General features: G+C 37.5%; 1 protein-coding gene across 7 annotated transcripts in view; it reads right to left on the reverse strand.

Moving 5' to 3' along the window:
• CHID1 (chitinase domain containing 1) overlaps positions 1-17,212 on the reverse strand; it is a 107,353-nt gene that overhangs the window by 73,918 nt on the left and 16,223 nt on the right. For 6 of the 7 annotated variants that reach the window (XM_032112584.1, XM_032112582.1, XM_032112583.1 and 3 more), the window contains exon 8: positions 13,378-13,470. The exons of the other annotated variant lie outside the window; for it this stretch is intronic. In XM_032112584.1, coding sequence (XP_031968475.1) covers positions 13,378-13,470 — 93 coding nt within the window. The remainder of the gene's footprint in view (positions 1-13,377; positions 13,471-17,212) is intronic. 7 annotated transcript variants of the gene reach the window in all.

Below are 17,212 nucleotides of genomic sequence, written 5' to 3' on the forward strand. Positions count from 1 at the left end.
GGGGTGGAAGAATAAAAACACACTGCAGAGAGAAAATGAGAGTTTTACTTTCCAGTCCACTGCTTTTTTACCTAAAGTGGACATTTTTTATTCTGTGACATATTTTCCTCCTAAAAACCAGTGAAGAAGCTGCCTTACACAACATCCACGGAAATCCTTCTCGTAAAAAGCCTCAGGAATACAACATAATCTTTACAAGTTCTCCTCTTCAAGTAAGAGAGCAATGGCAACCTGACAGAACTCACAGAACAATGATTCCCCTGAGAGCATAAGTCTTATTTGCACATATTCCTGAGAATTTGTCAACATTTCCCAATGGCACACTGCCACATGTATATAAAAAAAACCCCCTATTACTGGGACAACATCACAGACTCAGAAGAAACCACCTGTTTTCCTTGGTATTTCCATATACACAGCTTAGAATTCCACAGTCTCTTTATACTATTTTATCTTTACATGTCTAAAATAACTGCGGGGGTGTTTGTTTCACAGCCTAGAAGGTTTATTACCCAAATCTTTCAAATTACATACAGTCATATGTATCAAAATTCCCATTAATGCTTTACTGGTAAGTATTTCTGTAAGGTTTTGAGTTTGTAGTCTTTCATACTGAAAGATTGAAAAAAAAACTTCAACAATGCAAGCTGCTTTCATTTACTTTCAAATGAATCTACACTCTCGATTACTTCTTGTCTCACTACAATTACTCTCAAAATGAAATAAGGAGAAAAAAGGTCTTTTAACTGACTGCTCTTCCCTGTGAGTTCAAACTGCATTCTCGGCAGGTTACCTCACCTTCACCCTCCTTTATAAAAGAGAATTTTCCTGTATCCTCACATCTTTGAATAGCCTTCATAATGGAAAACTGATTGATTTTCTGTTTCCACTATAATTCTATTTCAGAAGTCAGACTCTCAGTAATGACTTAACTTTCTTGTCATGTATAATTTTCTGTAAAGCAACTGTTTGCAGATCTTTCTTCACCACAAGATATTATTGGTTTTCATAGCTCATTGCAGATAGGAGCATTACAGTATAATGCTACTGCATTTTATGAACACAGACCACTGAATTCAGCTAACACAAATGCTGAATAAAAATTCACTGTTTCTTCCTGCATGAAGTCTGTTCTATAGAAAATGGAAGAAAGAGCTACATGTCTACCCTGCTCATCACACAATTATAGGCATTGATAATGAAATAGTCAAATGTGTAAACAAGATCAATCTGAAACCATTTCCTTTTTCAGAAAAAATCCTCTTGACAGTTTTGTAACTACCCTTTCTCATTTTAGGTTTCCCAAAACTCTCAGAATGACAGCCACTGAAGTAATTTTCCACTATCAGTACTTAAGAGAACAATTCTACATGGATCCTGGTTTCCATGGATGTTTTGCAACTAGATTTTTCATTTACAATGCCCTCTTACAGCTGGGTCTTAGGGGGAAAAAAAAGATATGTTTTCTGTCCAGCTGTGTATTTTCATGAAGTAACAGGGACCTGACTATTCAAATTCTATGCCTATGTCAATTTGGCTTGAAACTGGTCAAACGCCAAAGAAGCTTTAGCAGAGAGATGAAAAATGTAAGAGAGAAAGCTTACAGACACCTTGTTACCTCAGAAATCAGGCTAAAAAACAGAATTAAGGTCTGTCTACAACAGCATTTTATGAAGCAGTCAAGTCAACAACAGGACCTTGAAACAATACTGCTGTTCAAAATCATGAACAATAATTACAGATCTAATCCCTGCTGTCAAAAGAACATGACCATACTGAATGTTTAACCAACGAAAGAGAGATCCTCAGGTAGACAAAAACAGATTTACTACATAGTGGGGGGGGTGAATTCCATGCAGTTGGATGGAGATTGTAAAAAGCACATGTAGTGGGTTGAACCCGAGTTGATGGACAGACTTTTAGACCAAACGCTTCTTGTAATTTACATATTTACATATTCACAGACAACAGATCAAGGCTTTTGCAGAAACGCATGTTACTCAGGCATTTCAGAAAATGCACATGCTTACTGTAAATTCAAGTATCTTCACCAGCCTTCAAAATACTGATTTCTTTTTCTCTAATTCCTTCCTAAGAAAAAAATGTTGCAAGAGGTGAAGCATGATCCAAACACAGTATCTGATCTTGTGGCCTACAAACCCAGATCAATATGACAAATCAGGGATCGTACATTTCAAAACCAAAAATGTCCATTGAACTGCAGTGTTAAGGTCAGTCCATTTCAGGAGAAACAAACAAAACAAAATCCAATTTAGTATAAATTTCTCCTCCCAACTAACAGTCTCTGTACAAAAGTCTTATTCCTCTTAAAACAGAACGAAAAATCAAACTAAAAGGTAATTCCATAAAACGAGTGCAATCACCTCTTGTCACATACACTCTTCCAGTCATGGTTTTTTGTCTGGTTCTACTCAGAGAACACTCTCCCAATTTCACACACTAAAGTGCTGGAACTGATGAACACAGAGACAAAAGCAAGAGGTTCCTTCCTTTCTCAACTAAAGCCCATCTTCTTAACATCTCCAAATCCCATTTTGCTTACATAACACAAAAGAATACCTTATTGTTAATATGTCAGAGAATCATCATCCCAAGAGATACAAATTATAAAAGAATGAGCAAATGAAAAAGGAGATTGGAACAGTCTGAATATTCCAAGATAACTGCTTTAGCAAACCTGGGCTGGACGTTAGGGAGAACTTTCTAAAGCTGTAGGTAGTCTGGGAACACACTTCTGACATCCATTAATTTGTAGATTTTAAGGGCTTGTTAGATAAACTTCTGCTAAAAGTAATGTAGTTATAGGATTTTTTGACTTTTTTTTTTATTTTCACCTTCCAGTACTATGCTATTCTGAATAGTAGCTTAAATTCAGAAGTAAAAACCTGCAACCCCACTTGTGCACTGTCTTTGGTGCACTTATTTCATGATAGGAATGGTGACACTCAGATGCCTTCAGAGCATAAGGGCTATCTGTCCCTTGTCCACAGAAAAGATCACAATTTAAAATAAACAAACACCTCTGCTGAAAAACACAAGCCACATTACTGACTGTTTTCAAATTTTCTCAATGGCAAAAATCTCTTTACCAAATTCTCATGTAGGAAAGATTAAGATAGGTATTTTAAAACCAACAAAACCTAGACAGCTTGACAAGCAAGAAAATTGTAACTGAGAGCTACAGATTCACAACACTAAAGCCCTGGGAGTGGTTCCTTCATACACTCCAAGTGCTTCATATCACTAGGGGACTGTGAATTATAACAGACTGACAAGTGAAAACTTGCTATATTTTTATCAGGAAGCAGAATGGTATATCTGTACCTAATGAATTTTTAGCAGAACATTAGGGGCTGGCACTCTTCTTTAATACACATATCCCATCCCAGCTGTTGCCTTTGCAGTCCTTGCTCTCTAAAGAGGGAGAAGCACGAGATCTGTTCTTGCCATGGAGTAGCCTACACAGTTTTCATGAAGCCAAACTAATTATCTGTGGCCCATCTGGTTTAAACCAGTAACAGAAGTCAAGAAGGGGAAACATGCCAACCAATATATGTCCTGAAAAGACAGCATGAAATCTCAGCAGACGGCTAGGGACAACTCAGCCTGAAAACTGCTCTGTCCTCAGAGCTGAGGCATGATGGCAGACCAGCCACTCACAAATTCTTAAGTTACTTGAAAAATACCTTGTATCTGAAACTCTTAAGTCAACATAAGAAATACACGTTTCTTATGTGCATGACAAAACCAGACAATATGACTACCAAAGAAGAAAAAATTCATTTTGATACTTACTGTATTTACAAGTTCCATTTTTGAGAAGGTCAACTGCTCTCCTTTAATGCTGTTTCTGTTATGTTGCTTCAGCCTCTTCATAGGAGCCATTTAAGAAGGACTATGCACAAATGAACATCCACTGTGTCACCATTTGCTTCTCCTAATTTCCAAACTATTTCAGTGCCTTTCATGCCAGGGCTTAGTGCCCAGGCAAGCCATGCTCCAATAGCAGAACATCATGCAAAACAAACTTGTACTCCAGAGCATACGAGCCTAATTTAAAAACTCTAACACACCAAATGTAGCCTTAATTCCTCCTTGCATAAAATGCTCACCATTTTTCTTCTCTTTGTTTTTGGAAAGTTTTCCAACTTAATACTGAAACTTATGCTCTACACCAGTTGGCTCAGAATTGGTAGAGCTACAAATGATAGATATGTGGAGGATTACATTGATACAAGTCAAATCCTTCTCTTTGACTGCTGTTAGCTAACCTGCACATAATTTTAATAATCCTCCCTAGTGGGAATTCAAAATGCGTACACTTGCTTCAGAATGTGTCAGTACAGTCAGACCTTTGTTGCATTGATTTTATACAGTAAGGTATAGTCTTTAAAAGAGCCAATTCTAAAAATAAATTTGTTCCTCTTGAGTCCTTTCTGAATCTATGCAAAATGCATGGAACCTCTCATGGCTGCAGGCAGAGCTATGCGGTACTTACCTGGCAGCCCACCAAACAGCAGCAAAACCAGGGAAGTCATCAGCAAGGGAAACAGATGTAGTTTAGAGTCATTAACAAGCATCCAGATTTACTTTAGCTAACACAATTCACTTCAAAAAGAGATGTGACTGACAGACCTATACTTTGGGCCTTTATACAGGGAAAAAACATGAGCCCAGTAGCCTGACTCTGAGTATGGTTTAATAGTATTACTGTAATTTGAAGACATTATTAAACTTTCTCCAGTAACTGCTACTCAGAAGTAGTCAGTAATAATTTCCTACTGAGTTTTCTGTTCCCTTCAGTATAAACTGATATATCAAGCTATATCTTGTGATCCAAATCAAACATATTATACAAGTTCTCTAACATGCAATAAAAATGATTATGCCAGTCAGTTAGCCTAGACAGCCTTCTTAAGAGTCATTTCTATGTTTTCTTGAGTGCTGAATTTTATGCACAGGGCCCAATTACAAATTACTTTCCATGTTCCTGACAGTCCCTTTTCTTTTAGGATACTCACAGGGAGATTGACAATTATGGAAACAATGGGGGACAAAGTGTTATTACCAACTAGGCACAACAAATATGAAACTGTACATAGTTAGCTTTCAGATTTTCCCTCCCAAGTCCCATTTTCTGTATATTGATTGTCCAAAGAGATTGTCTTCCAGCATCAAATATCCTTATCAGCAACAGTGAGCGTGCAGAGCATATTTGGTATATACTTACTAACTCTACAGTAAATAAACACTTATCATTTTCAAAATGCTTTTCTGTGACCTCATTTGTCAAATTGGAAGGAAAAGCAAGAAAGATTATACATGTGGAAAGCTCAGAAAAATTCAGCAACAGTATTAGTGATTCCAACAAAATAAGATTATTATGAGCATGTTTCTCATGAATATTTTAACGCTTCATAATTTTAGGTGTATATATCTGTAAAGCAGAATCCTACTTAATAAACAGTTGTCTACAAAGTCGGTTTCCTAATATACCATTATTTGACATAATCTGATAATTGGAAACTTCATCTGAAACAAGCAATAGGTTTCCTGCTGGTTTGATCCCTGTTATTATTTACTTACCAAAATTTTGAGGCTCTGCATTCTGCCCTACATAGTCCTGCCTGAGAATGATGCTAAAAGTAAGTGATGGTTTCCATTTCACTCCAAAACAGACACATGTTAGAAGCCACGTATAATTTCATTGAATTTGTTTACCATACATTATCATAAAAATTACCCTGCTGTTTACTTGCATATTCTACATCAGAATTTCTACTTGCTACAAATATTTCTAAGAAAAACTGTGTGTATATATACACTGGAATAGTAAACTAACAAACATATCATTCTGTATACACAAAGTTATGGCAAGGCAATTGAATCTGCAGCAACTTCTAAAGATGACAGATTACTGATATAAAAAAAAAAATATAATTACAAGTATCTGTTCATAATCAGTTTCTAAAAGACCGAAACACCTATTTCCATTATCACATTTACAAAACACTGGTCAATTGTGGCATCCATTAGGCTGAGCAAGTGTGAGGTCAATGAGCAGTTATTCATTGTGTACTCTTCCTACTTTTCAGTCAAATATGGATGTATATTTACACAAAAGGCAGAAAAGAGCACGACAGCACAAAGTAAGAGGAGAGACGAGATGTCAACCCTCCTGCCAGTCTTTCTCAAGAGGCAGAGTAGCAAAACTAAGCTGATATTGACTGCTACTGGATAGCAGTAATGAAGATTGCATAGATTCTGGTAATTTTCATTGCACAGCAGCTCTAGAAAGAAAAAGCTGAAGATAATTAGGACAGTACTTCACATCCACAATGTTTTTGCAGCAAGAATAAAGAATGAACTGAGTAGCTAAAATGTTAATTTTGAAGAAGTGGCAGTTTAGTGGTGGAAAATACTGACAATACATACCTAGAGAAGTTTTAAGTAACAGGAAGAGAAGCTGTATATTTTTTTTCCCTCACATATGCAAATATGAAATCCAAAGCTAGGGATTGCTTGCTGTATTTTGATGGGACAAGAACATACATTATGTTCAAATACTTGAAGAGAGAAAGTGGTTTGGGTTCCTGCAGCTTAAAATGAAAGCAGCTGCACTACAGCTGTGCATCTCAAGAAGTCAATAAAGACAGACAAATTTTTCTAGAAGCTGTGAGGTTAAGTGTGCCTTTTATCAGGGAGAAACATGTTTGGTTTTAATTTAAATACTGCTTTGATATATGCTATCAGAAACTAGCCAGGAGATAACAAATTACTCTAGCTAAACTGTATGCAATTTACCAATAGTAGCACTTCTTGAGAATGTCAGGAGGACAGCGATAGCTCCAATGGTTTGTTTACAATGTGTTTCACTCTTAGCATTAATCCCAACCACCATGTCCCACAAGGTTAAATGAAACCATCCTGCTCACTGACCTCTGCTTTGTACTGGCAGGCATGCTATTAAAACACAGCAAAGAACGGCAGCTATTTTGCATACATTTACTCAAATCAAGGATCAAGGCTTAACACATCTAGTTATTATTATGCTAGACTTGATAAAATTGCTGAAGTATAAAGCTACTTTGTGCTACCTGAGGCTTCTTACACGACTGAAACAATCTTTTTCTAACACTGTCTTCCGTGCATTTTAATTATGAGGGATACATACAAAGCTCCAAAGTTTTAGAGATTTTTCAGCAGATTTTTGATATTTTTTCTCAGAAATGCAGCAGTAGCTACATCTGTAATTCTAAAACTCTTAATAGTGACAAAATAAAGGGGACATGACAGAGGAGATGCAACTGCTGCAACAGGCAGGAACTTGTCACCATTGCCCCCTATCCCTTAAGTCACACGTTCAGTCAGGTGGAAAGATGACAGGGAGTCTTCTGTGTCATGTGCCCTGTTTGCCTAACAGGCCTCTCCCAGGGAAGGTAGGGTGCGATTCCTGTAATCTGTTTCTCTCTTGGACTCCTGGATACTCCTCAACCTAGTCACCTCCTCGTGGAGTTCCATGAGGTCTTTCCTGTCCAGGAAACTCCCTGGGCAGCATGCTAGAGTGCTCCACCACAGATCATGCTGACAGTGCAGCCTCTCACCTCAGCATCTGAGTTTACTTATTTACTTCACAGCTTACTTTCTCTCATTTATGGATTCTGCACAACATCAAGAGATAAAGAATCATCTGTTATTCAAGGAGCGGCTACTGCCTTGTGGCCTGAAGACTGGTGTGTTAAAAGGATATCCATCACACAGGACAAATTGCCTGGTGTATATCCTAACCATCAAAATGTTAATAAAGAGTAGAGTATCATATTATGAAATGACACAGCCAATGCCATTTTTATTTCTACTTTGTCCAAAGAATTATACTTCAGGGGACAATAAAAGTCCAAGGAAAGTGACCACTAACAGCCTAAATACAGAGTTATTTAACACTCTGTTTAACAAAACTAACAGCTTTTAACGAGTGTATACTGAGACTTAACATATTTATATCATATATCTAAAGCCTGTAATAAACTACAAATGCCAGGAAGGCAATGGTTGTGCAACCACAGATAGATTGAGAACCCCTGTGAAGACAACACCATACCTACAGCTTCCAAGAACTTTTTGTCTTTGCTCTTTCTCAGGGCAGCAAGAAACAGGAACATTACTGGTGCTCCTTTCCATGATAGCTTATGCAAATAAACTTAATTTTCTCTACTTGTTGCTTTATTTAGAGTAACTGGGACATACAATGGATAAAATGGTTGCTGAACCTGGACAAAACATGCGATAATCTAGTCAGATGACATTCAATTTACTTGCAGATAGAAAAGAGTTACTATACAAAGTCTCATTTTTTGCTTTGAAAATGTATCCCCCATATTATAAAGCATTTAAGTACAGAGAAACAAAATAACCAACCCAATGCCTATGATTTAAGAGAACAGGTGCAACCAAATTTCAAAATCCATCTGCCATATTTATTCTTTTCCCCCTAACATAGCTATGCACGTGCATATTTAGGCATAGAGATAGTTCACTCCAGCACAGCTATCCTTTTTGGAAAGAGGCTTGTGAAATCAGTATAAAAACATCCACATAGCTTTCCCCAGTGTAATTTCTGCAGCACAATAAAACACTGAAGTGCATATATTTAAGGCAGGAATTTAATCAAGCCCAGGATTAGTAGGACCAATGGAGTTACTCACCATCAGCAATGGACAGAATATGCCTGGCTACCCACTGACCTTTTAGAAATGGTACTCACAGTTTACATATGCATCAATGTCTATGCATGTCAAAAGCAGTAAAATTCTAACTTTTTGAGACAATCTGTTGGAAGACAGGGTGGAAGTCTCCAACAAACCACCTGCTCTAGCAACCACCGCAATCCTTGCACGTCTCTTCAGACATCTGCAACTGCAAGACTCCAATCACAAGGGAGAATTACACACACACACTTTGTAAAGAATAGCTTTGACTCCTGCTGTTCCTCTCTCTTGTAAATCACTTATATTTGCAGGAAAATCATGCAATTTCTGGACATCAGGTGGATGAAAACACTATTTCAATCTCTGTTTTCCACCATGGGAGCTCTACATGCATTCTCTGTGACAGTAAAGCTTGCTAGAGAGATTCCTGCCTCCTAATCAGCATCCAAACACATTCCCAACCCTTGATTACTCTTGATTATGCCAGCACAACTGCCTCTGGTTAATGTAGTGAAAAGCTATAAAATGTCTGAATTAAAAAACAATACAAAACAAAGAGAGTGAAGTTTTCTTTTAGTCCAAAACATTCTACAAGCAAGCCAAAATCCAAAGGCGCCACTGGAACCTTTAGTTACCAAATCAAGGTTCAGTAGAGGATCAGTCTCACTTAGTTTTTGTTGCAAAAGTTGAACTTGCGAAGTTAAACAGATGACCCAACATGCTTTCTTCCTGCATCCCACACTTGATGTCATGTGCAGTGCTGCATTTTCCAGACAGATTTTCCCTCAGCAAACTAGTATTTTTAGCTCTTAAGCGTCTCCTTTCAGATAGCATTTGCTGACAGACCACTTTGATCTTAATGCATATCAAAAGAGTCTAAATTACAAATTCCTAAATAAACTGCTTACGTTTGACTATTCTCTCTTTAAATTTTAATCAGGGTAGAACACAGAAGGGACAATGTTTCAACTCCTAGCCTTTTTTCCATGCCTTTTGCTGTATTTTTGATTAACAATCTACAGTGACTCCAAAAACTTAAGAATGTAAGATGCGTTAAAGCACACTTTCAACCACGCATAAGTGTTAAAACCCAAAGTGAATTTCAAGACACAAGATATTTAATACACAGTAGGAGGCACTTTTCAGTTCAAGCCTGGCATCCTATAGATCAAATATTTTCAAGTACAACTGCTATCCAAAAAGTCAAGTAAGGTGGAAAGTTTCAGGATTCTGATTATTGATATCATTGAATCCAATGTATTTCTAAGTTTTAAAGTATGCATTGACATTGTGAATATTTTAAAATGTTTCTGTAAGTTATGAATGTATTTGCAACAACTCGTTTACTCAAAAACTTAAAGTGTTTTCTCTAGTTAATGCAATAAGAATACATACATGGAAGACACAGACAGGTGGCTTATGTAAGATTACTGATTGAAAAGAACATGACTCATGAATTCTCTGGGGCAATGAAGTTTTACGGATATATCCCAAAAACTTTAGGAATGCATAAAGATATATATAATTGGTTTAGAAGAGTGAGACTTTGAGATTTTTATATAAACTACAGCTGTTATTTCTCACAGCTCCTCTACAAACAGGCCACTTAGGGACAGGCATGTAAAACTTATTTCAGGTTAAAAACTGCACTTTAGATAGGCATCTCTTCCCAGCTCCAATAGGGCATCCCTAAATCCCAGATCAGAAAAGTTTCAGAACTGTGACCTCACTATTGTGTCAATATGCAGGACAGCAGGAGGCAGCAGTGACAACACAAGATCCAAACCTCAGTGTGGTGTTCAAGAAACAGCCCTGATCGATAGTTACCTTAAAAATGCAAATTCTCATCCAGGCAAAACATGTTTAAGAATCCAGAGGTTTTAAAGCGGCTCCAACTCATGTTTAGGGATTTAGAAAAAATAGACTGTAGAGTCCCACGTGACTTACAGAAACAACACAGATTTAGGTCCCTCTGGCTGGCCTTGGTAACATCAGTAGGTATCACAAGGAACAGGAATGCTGAGGTTTGCACTATTCTCCACTTTCTCCCTACCACCAAAAGTGCAAATGGACTTCAAATGCGAACCCTGTTTATAGCAACTACTCAAATTCTACCAGAGCATGCATTAGCATTTTAAAAAGCACCTGTGCGATGCAGTGACTGATAAGGCATTTTAGAAATATGTTTTAAAATGTTCTCCTTTGCTTTACCTGTAATAGACTAAAATTAATAGCAACAGAAAATTACTTTTAAAAGTAACTATCAGTCGGGATGAAATGTAGGACATAAGAGGGCAGCATGAAAGATTGGAATAAATGACAGAGAGGAGATAAGACATAATAACTTCTCATTATTTTTGATTTAACCAAATCAGAAGAAACTCAAAGTACTTGTTAACACTGCTGAAAATTCATGTGATGCAAAGGCCCACAATTTCCCAGAGAAATCTGCAAGAAATTAGAGGAATAATGATCCAGAACCAAGGTAAAAGCAAAGGTGCTTGAGGAATAGGAAGGAATCTCCTCAAAATGCAGCTAGGCCTTCAGTCCTTTAAGTAAAGGGCTCTGCACAGCTATTATTTTACAAAACTCTCTACTTTACCAATTTACATGGAATTCATTGGGATTTTTTGCCACAGTCTTCAACACGTTGTTTCTCTCTCTCCGCCTATCAAAATTTGATGGCCAGCCCCACACAGAAGCAAAGTGAGTTTTGCATTAAACTAGCTACTTCTTATAAGGATATAAATCAGTTACAGCATGCAACAGAGGAAAATATAAAGAGACAATAAATATCCTCAAGTACATAGTTTTACAAAAAATAAACTGAAATCAGATTTCAGGCAGCTATTGAAGAACAAAATTAGGTAGATGTTGTGCCGGGCTTACAGTCTTAAGGTGGTAGGAAGTATGTATATTCTGGAATTGGTTTGGATGGGGTTACATTACCAACCTACAGAAGAGGTGACACCACCGTTATAAGGCAGATGCTAACTGATCTCAGCACACAGACACCCTTTTAGTCACCTACTACAGGATCCCTGAATCTTTTCAGCCAGATGCATTTAAGTCTGCACAGATAGCTGTAGGCAGAAATGCTTTATTTCCACTCACATGCTATAGGACCTCCTCATAAAACTCAACAAAAACTTGAGGTCATTGCAGAGGAAAGTCCAGACACAGAACCAACATTTACCAGACTGCTCAGGCATTCAATTTTCTTAGCCTTTTTGGCACTTTGAAAATGAATGTACACTGAAAGATGTGACAGCCTACAAGAAATTTAGGAGGCTGTACAACGCTATCCTGAAACTGTGCTGTTAAACTGTCATAATCTGTATTGGCTGTGAGCCTATCCATACTGCGATACAGCCCAAGGTGAGAAAAATAAGAAACTGTCATACTTTTCTTTAGCTGTCTACTGACTCTCATTTGAAAAAGTACCTAACTGTTGAGCTTTTGATGGGATACTCTTCCTTCTTGGACCAGGGTAAAAGAGCAGAGGAGGCTGCTGTTCTGCTAAGTTCTTTATTTCATAGTCTCATAGCTTTCTTGAAGGCAGAGCTCAAGGGGGTTACATGATAAAGCCAAGCAGCAACAGCAAACAGCAGGCAGAAAACAGCTTCTTCTTCTAATTCTAGTTTCTTCTAATTATTTTTTCTTACAGAAGTGTAGATTATATTTGTTAATTGACCAATAAGACTAACACACTATTCTAGTTTTCCTTTTCTTAACCTATCCTGGTCTAATTCTAACAGTCGTAAGTCTTACACAAGTATTACATAGGTATTACACAGATTTGTGTATACAGTTTCTATCAGCTCTTATTGTTTATGTGAACACTCTAAAAAATGTGAACAGTATAGTTCTAGCTATATTTTGTCTATAGTAAAAAATTCTGTGAAAAGGTAACACTGCTGCAGTAAGAACTGTGTTTTAAGGTCTCTGATGCAGCTTTTTAATGTTTAAGGCACATAGCATATATACCTACTAAAAGTTAAAAATCTATATTTCTATTTCACTTTGGTGTGACTTCATGTATCTCAGCTTATCCAAAGGTTTTAATTCAACCCCTGTGCTTTGGCTTTCCTCTGGGCCTGAGTCCAGAGAAGCTTTCACTCCAACACCTAACAGTGCTTCTCTGTTTGACTTACATTACTGAATTTTCATATGCAGGCATAAGGTTGCTGAACAGCTTAAAGGAAAAAAGGAAACTTGGGGGGGGAAAAAAATAATCTTGCATTGTCAACTATGCAATTGGCAGCCAACTGTGCACTTGCAGTCAGGAAAGCCACCCACATCATGGGCTGCAGCAAGGGAAGTGTGGCCAGCAGGTCAAGGGAGGGGATTCTGCCCCTCCACTCTGCTCTCATGACACCCCACCTGGAGTGTGGGGGAGAACAAGGTCCAGCATAGTACCTCTCCTTGTTGCTCCTCTATCACATCAAAAATTAAGAGGTATATCTGAATGCACATAGTTACCAAGACTATTCAGCACAACATGCATGGAGAAAGGACTACCAATCAGACTCAAATAATTTCTTATTCTTTTCAACTGCACAGCTTTAAACAAAGCTTTGAACTTACTGTTTATCAGACAAGAAAGCCTTTCTCATCTGGAACCTGCCCTCTAAATAGGAATACTCACCCTGCTGCAACTGCAGGAGGGATGACCAGTATGAGTTTAAGTTGTGCTTCATGCAGAGCTTCAGAAAGGTGAGTGAGCAAGTGAATCAACTCCCTGAAATATAAATATACTGTTAGAGGGAAAGGCAGGAAAACTGCTGCTATATATTGACAAGAACAAGTAACAGTAGTAATAATTTAAAAGATGCAGCTGGCAAGAGAGACAAACACAATTTGCTGCAAATGATCCTAGCAGAAAACAACAATTAGGAATTCTTCTTTAAGGATTATGAACACTGCACTGCTCGGGACAGTCTTAGTTTTATTGGAACTTGTGATCACCTTGGGGTTTAAGTTTTTCTTAGTTTTATTTTAATCTAACTATGCATTGTTAGCACATAAAACAAGCCAGTATATCTTATCAGAGCAGGTCACCTCTTGAGGTCATTTTTGGTGAAAAGAATTAGATCAATAGAAGAACCAAAAGCTGTTCTGAAGAGGCAGCTGCTCAAGAGATTAAAGTTGTCACAGTGTTGCTACACACAAGAATTTGTGAAGAAGATTTCACAGCAAAACATGCAATCTTCAAGGGATAGTTCTGAGGCCTGTGTTTATAAACATTTTTTCTGCTGTTTTTTTCCCTGTATAAATAATCCTTTTGTTTCTCAATACCTACAAAATACATGTTTGACAATGTCGTATCTGGAAATAGCATCTCTGTATGCATCATTTAAATAAAGACTTCCACAAAAGCTGATTTTCATATCTGTATTCTAGGTATTTCAATAGGAAAATAAACTTAAAAATTCTTATGCAAATTCTTTTTAGCACTCCTGACTGGAAGGGCGATGTTAACAGAAAATCCTTCAGTCTGTAGAACCAAAGTTTAATGTCATCTTAAGAGGAATTCAATATTACCTTAAATTTGCACTACAAACATGGCCCTTCTGAGTGCCTTTCTTAAGTCATTTGATTTTTCAGAACAAAGTTAACTTTCCTATTTTTCAGCTGGCCAGGAGGATCCACAAACACAGTCAGATGATATTAGTACAGAACTCTAGATCTGTTTAGGACTACGCTTCAACCAGAACCAAATGAAAAGCAACTTTACCACCCATTCCAGGAGGCTAAAAGTGCTTAAGCAGGAAAGGCAGAATAGACAAAAGCCATCATCCAAGCTGTTTGCTCCACTTAAACATGATTAGACCTGAACTCTCAGAAACAACACCTTGCTACTGTCATGCCTTTCAAGGCAGCATAATCCTAGAGATGTTCTTCTGAAAATATTGCTCTTCCAATATGATTATCCATCACAGTGCTTATGCTTGATTTGCACAATGTAGACACTATCCAAAGGTAACCAAGTGTTTTCATTTCCCCTGAAATGGTTCCTGCCTGATGAAAACTTCCTAGGGCCTACAAAAGCCATTACTCTCAAAATCCTGGCAAACAAACAAAGCACGTTTTATCACTTTCCCAATACCAGCAATATTTTGGGCTTACAATTTGAGAGCTGGCTGTGCTGAACAGCCCTTATAAAATGAACTATCACACTGTCACCTATATTTCTTTTCTGGAGGAAGACATGGGATTACGGGAATCAGCTTTTGGTCTGTCTGTGGCATGTACTTCTACCATTCCCACTCTGGGAAACCAACAGCTTTCCCTCCTGTTACTTTACCACATGCATTCCACATTAGGAGTGTCACTATTCAGAAAAAAAAATTATAGCATAGAAGAATCCTTTTCCGTAGGAACACATTAAAAAATTACAACACTAATCTAAACAGGCATTTATTGACATAAATATACACATCTATCACAACTCCCACATGACATAATCTTATCAAAAACTATCATCAGTATTAAAACTAGGTAAGCAAGCTTTCCCACTGATTTGTATCTCATGGCTTAGTGACCTTTTTAACTAAATATGCCCAAACTACAGCATAACTCAACCTTTATTAGATGTCAGAGATGCTACATATAAGAGAAATTTGACCGAAGAATCAATTAGTCAATTGAGATTATTCTACAGTGCTCAACAGCAGGGATCTCTCTTCTCTGCCTAGCTGCCTTTGCTACTGTAGCTTTGAGAACTCTGCACCATGCAAAACATTTGCTGACTTTAACTATTTAGAAGATGAGGGGATAAAAAGAAGGGCAGGATAGCACAAAAGAACCTATCAAAGGCACAGAACAAAGTAACATCTTTTTCATTTAGAAACAAGATTAACACCCTCACTCCCATTCTGCCGAGGCAAAAACTGATCCACAAAGGCAGTGACATAACCACAAGAACAGTGACTGCATAAAAAATGTCATATGTTGAAATATATAGTGTAGAACCAAAACCTACAACTGTAAACACAGGACAGAGATTTGTGGCCTGAAAAAGGAGCAGGAATGCAGTTTGGATTGTTGGTGCACTCAGGACTCTAAAACAGGCTACATCTAAACAGCCACTTCTTACCCTCTCCCCACAAAATTCAATCAGTGTTGATATGGCTGAAAAATAATTATCTTCAACTTGAAGGAGGTCAAGAAGAAAAGGGACAGCTGGAAAACTGCACATTCTTGCTCAAGAAACCCAGATTAATATCTACTCACTAACCTGTCAAGCCAGGTTTCTGGACCCTGAACGCTTTCTGGCAGATCAGGCAGGATTAACGGCTAAAGACTTAATTTAGGCTCGCTTCCATGTGCTGGCCAAGACAGATTAAGTAAATCAAATGTGCACTCTTCCCTCTCCCCTAAAGAGCAATATCAGAATGTTCATTTATTGTGCTATAATTTAAAACTTTACTGTGTCCCAACAGTGCTTTCCAGTGTTTTAAATGCAATATTCTCCAATGTTACCATTGGCAATTTTGAAAGAAAAGCTACTGACATTTTAAACATCATAATGAGGTACAGGAAAGTAGGAATAGAATCAATCTTTCTAAAGAAGCTTCATTAAATATTTACCAGACACTTCACTATAGTCAAGCTTAACTTCAGAGTAGCTACTAAAATATTGGCAGCTTTAAGATTCTATCTTGAGCTAAGTAAGGTCTACTTCATTCACACTATTTCAGGCCTTCTCCTATCAGTACTATTTGATAGGTCAATTTTCCAAGTGTTTATGACTTCAAAGTACCTTGTCCGCTATAAAGTATGAGGGCCTCCAAATTTTCATCACCCAAAGTTTGTGGCAATCTTATTTTTGCAGAAATCACTTCTTCCAGTGATGCCGCCTTCTTGGTCTTAAAATCAAGAGTCAAGCACAGTTAGAAGGGGAAAAGGGATTTTACCTTGATATTTATTTTAAGGCTCTTTAGGTGCACACGTCCAGGTCGAATGCACTGAAATGCACACCACAATATACACCTGTGGATACAAATATGCAGCTAGCAAGAATTTCTCTTGCTTCTTTCCAGTCCAGTGAGATATTTTTCTCCCTCACAGAAGATATTAGTAGAGTTCTATGAGCTATGAACACCTGCGACCTTGCAAAGCTTTGTTTATAGTACAGTAGAAAAATATTTTGACAATGGATGTTTTAAGATTTTAGCCAATCACCCCAAGGTGTGGCTGATCCTTTTTCCTATTAGACTATGAAGAAAAAAGTCTATAAAAGAGTTTGTAAAATAATTAAATAAATCAATCTTGCTGCACAATTCCTGCCTGCTGGATCTCTCTTCTCCTCCCTACCACTGCAGGACACCATGATATACATCCCCAAAAGATCTTGTATAACATTATAGGTTTTACTAATTAGCATATCTATCAAAGATTCCCCAATGAGAGGCTCGAGTGAGCCCCCCTCCCCAAGGAGCCTTTCCCTGGATGGTTCTATCTTAGTTTACAGAATGTGT

Source organism: Corvus moneduloides, chromosome 6 (assembly GCF_009650955.1).
Source record: "Corvus moneduloides isolate bCorMon1 chromosome 6, bCorMon1.pri, whole genome shotgun sequence".
In the NCBI taxonomy this organism is placed as follows: Eukaryota; Metazoa; Chordata; class Aves; order Passeriformes; family Corvidae; genus Corvus; species Corvus moneduloides.